This window comes from Theobroma umbraticum, unplaced genomic scaffold, assembly GCF_002168275.2.
Source record: "Theobroma umbraticum cultivar Fairchild unplaced genomic scaffold, ASM216827v3 scaffold_51.0, whole genome shotgun sequence".
NCBI lineage: Eukaryota > Viridiplantae > Streptophyta > Magnoliopsida > Malvales > Malvaceae > Theobroma > Theobroma umbraticum.
In genome coordinates this window covers 9,831,041-9,833,861 of record NW_018397260.1, presented here as the reverse complement: position 1 = coordinate 9,833,861, position 2,821 = coordinate 9,831,041, and the positions used below count along the sequence as shown (strand labels likewise).

The following is a 2,821-nucleotide window of genomic DNA, read 5'->3' as shown; positions in this document are numbered from 1 at the left end:
ATTATTAGATTCCATTTTTATTTTCTGTCCTTTTATGTTTATGCTTTTTTGATTGTTTTTCTTAGTTAAAACTGATAAAAAGAGAAGTTCCTGTTTTTATCTGACCTGATTTGGGGTTTTTATGGTGTAATTGAAAAGTGAACTTCCCAAATTTAGAAAAAATATAGCACCTCAATTTGCATTGGATTTTATTTATTTTGCTTTTCTTGAAGTATAATAGCAAAGGACTATCTTTTTTTGGGACCAAATCCTTTGACACTGTTTTATCCAGATTTTAATGGGGACTAACATGAACTTCAAGAACTTTGGAAGTAACCCACCACCGTCAGCTGACGGCGGCGGGATTAAACCGCAACCGCCGGGGAATATGCAGTTAATTAGACAGCCATCAATCTATTCTCTAACCTTTGATGAGTTTCAAAGCACTGTCGGTGGAATAGGCAAAGATTTTGGGTCAATGAACATGGATGAGTTGTTGAAGAACATTTGGAGTGCTGAAGAGACTCAAACAATGGCTTTTTCCAGTGGTGGCCTAGACGGAAATGGAGGGTTACAAAGGCAAGGGTCTTTGACTTTGCCAAGGACACTTAGCCAGAAAACTGTTGATGAAGTTTGGAAAGACATTGCGAAGGAGTATTCAATAGGGAAAGATGGGATTGGAACTGGAGCGATTAACAATATCCCTCAAAGGCAGCAGACTTTAGGGGAGATGACCTTAGAGGAGTTTTTGGTGAGGGCTGGTGTGGTAAGAGAGGATACCCCGTTGGTTGCGAAGGTTAATAATGGGGGATTCTTTGGGGAGTTACCGCGGTCCGGGACTAATACTGGGTTTGGAATTGGGTTTCAACAAGGTGGTAGAGGTGCAAATTTGATGGGGAATAGGATTTCTGAAAGTGGTAATCAAATTGGTATTCAGGCTTCCAATTTGCCTTCGAACGTTAATGGAGTTAGATCAAACCAGCACCAGTTGGCTCAGCGGCAAACTCAACAGCAACAGCAGCACCAGCAACAGCAGCAACCAATTTTTCCCAAGCAACCTGCTGTGGGATATGGAGCTCAGATACCTTTACAAAGTGGTGGTCAGTTAGGGAGTCCTGGAATTAGGGGTGGAATTGCTGGGATTGGGGATCAGGGCCTAAGTAATGGTCTTATTCAGGGTGGTGTACTGCAGGGTGGAGGGATGGGTATGGTTGGTTTAGGAGGGCCAGTCAGTGTTGCAACTGGATCACCTGCCAACCAGCTTTCATCAGATGGGATTGGGAAGAGTAGTGGGGATACTTCCTCAGTTTCACCAGTTCCTTACGTGTTTAATGGAAGTTTGAGGGGTAGAAAATGCAGTGCTGTGGAAAAGGTTGCAGAGAGGAGGCAGAGGAGAATGATAAAAAACAGAGAATCAGCTGCAAGATCACGAGCTCGCAAGCAGGTGAATATATTTGATTTAATCATTCATCTATGTCTCCTTCTTCGTAGGTTTTAAAGTGTTAGTAAGTCTAGTTTGGACAAGCACAAAGTGACTGGTTCATCCTAGTGTAAAGGTAGATGATTTGACATGTGCGTTCCTATCATCTCTAAATTGAATATCTGAAAAGTATTATCAGTCTGTTCATGAGTAACTTTTCCCGACTGAGTGAGAATTTTGTTTAACTTTTTGTGCGTCTTGTTTCGATTAAGAAAATAGCCCAGACTACATTAATATTCATGTTAGGAAATCACATGTACTTTGTAGCGCCACGGTATGTCAAAGATTTTTAACTCTGCATTAAATGCACTTCGAGCAACTCCTCCCACCCAGTTTCTTCTTGTTGTGGCTTAATGAGTTTCACTAGCCATTGACCTTCTGCTTTTATTATCTGTGACATGCTGCATCCCAAAACTTCATGAAAGATTATGCTGCAGTATGGTAATTTGATAGCAATCTGACATGAGAAGAGATGAAAGATTTTGAGAAGTCGAGGTCATGAGAAGTTATAAGGATCCTGTTTGTCACAAGGTAATGGAGCATTTGTTTTAACATGAGAAACTGAAGCTGTATCATATAAAAATCAATAAAACCAGTGATTAAGGCTGACGTCTTGACCTAGTTGGTTTTGTTATAACCATTGCGAATCAAGACAGTTCTATTCTATAGTGATAACTGGTAAAACTTATGGTGTGTCTGGATTTGTGCTTTTAAGTTTCTTATGATTGTTGCTCTTTTGCTTCTCTGCTTAGGCTTATACAATGGAATTGGAAGCAGAAGTTGCAAAGCTAAAAGACGAGAACCAAGCATTGCAGAAGAAACATGTATGTTCATTCTCTTCTTTGTTTCAGTGCACCCTTCATCATTTGTACACATATTCACTACTTGTTGGCTCTGGCAAACACATGCTTACATTCTCGTTGACTTTGGTTGCTGCAGGAAGAAATCATGGAAATGCAGAAAAATCAGGTGCCTCGAAGTTTTCTTTTTGTTATTTCTGTTGTTATTGGATAACAAATTAATTTATACCCTCCTCAAATTTCATGAAGCATTATCCCTATGCATGCATGTGCCTCCAGCTGCTTTCAGATAACACATCTTCTTTTAGGAGTTAGGAGTTGTGTCCTCTTGTTTAGAAATTCCAGAGGTTTTGCGTTGGGTTCACTTCAGTTTATCATGGAGCCCTTTGAAAACCCTCAATTTTTCATTTGCCCTTCCCCGTGAGTGTTCTAATCTGTTGCTCAGATGAACATTTGCATTTCCATGGTCGTGTACCTTTGTGCATGATGTTTCCCCATGCCCAAGGGGAGACATGCAGGACTTGTTTTAATCTAGTTAGCCAAAGTCCATCTGTGAGAACCC

At 40.5% G+C, this 2,821-nt stretch overlaps 1 protein-coding gene across 2 annotated transcripts; it reads left to right on the top strand.

Annotated features, from left to right (window-relative positions):
• The first annotated feature begins 6 nt into the window (after positions 1 to 6).
• Positions 7 to 2,815, top strand: ABF2 (abscisic acid responsive elements-binding factor 2). Of its 2 annotated transcripts, none has more exons than XR_016351207.1 (3): positions 7 to 1,423; positions 1,885 to 1,990; positions 2,212 to 2,284. XR_016351207.1 is itself a non-coding variant. In XM_089783501.1 (3 exons), exons 1-3 carry the CDS (start codon positions 278 to 280, stop codon positions 2,471 to 2,473), a joined length of 1,293 nt encoding a protein of 430 aa, XP_089639627.1. In that variant the 5' UTR covers positions 7 to 277; the 3' UTR covers positions 2,474 to 2,815. The 2 variants fall into 2 exon arrangements, 1 of the variants encoding a protein (XP_089639627.1); XM_089783501.1 differs by lacking the exon at positions 1,885 to 1,990 and adding an exon at positions 2,399 to 2,815 and having other exon boundaries at positions 2,212 to 2,283.
• The last annotated feature ends 6 nt before the right edge of the window (positions 2,816 to 2,821 follow it).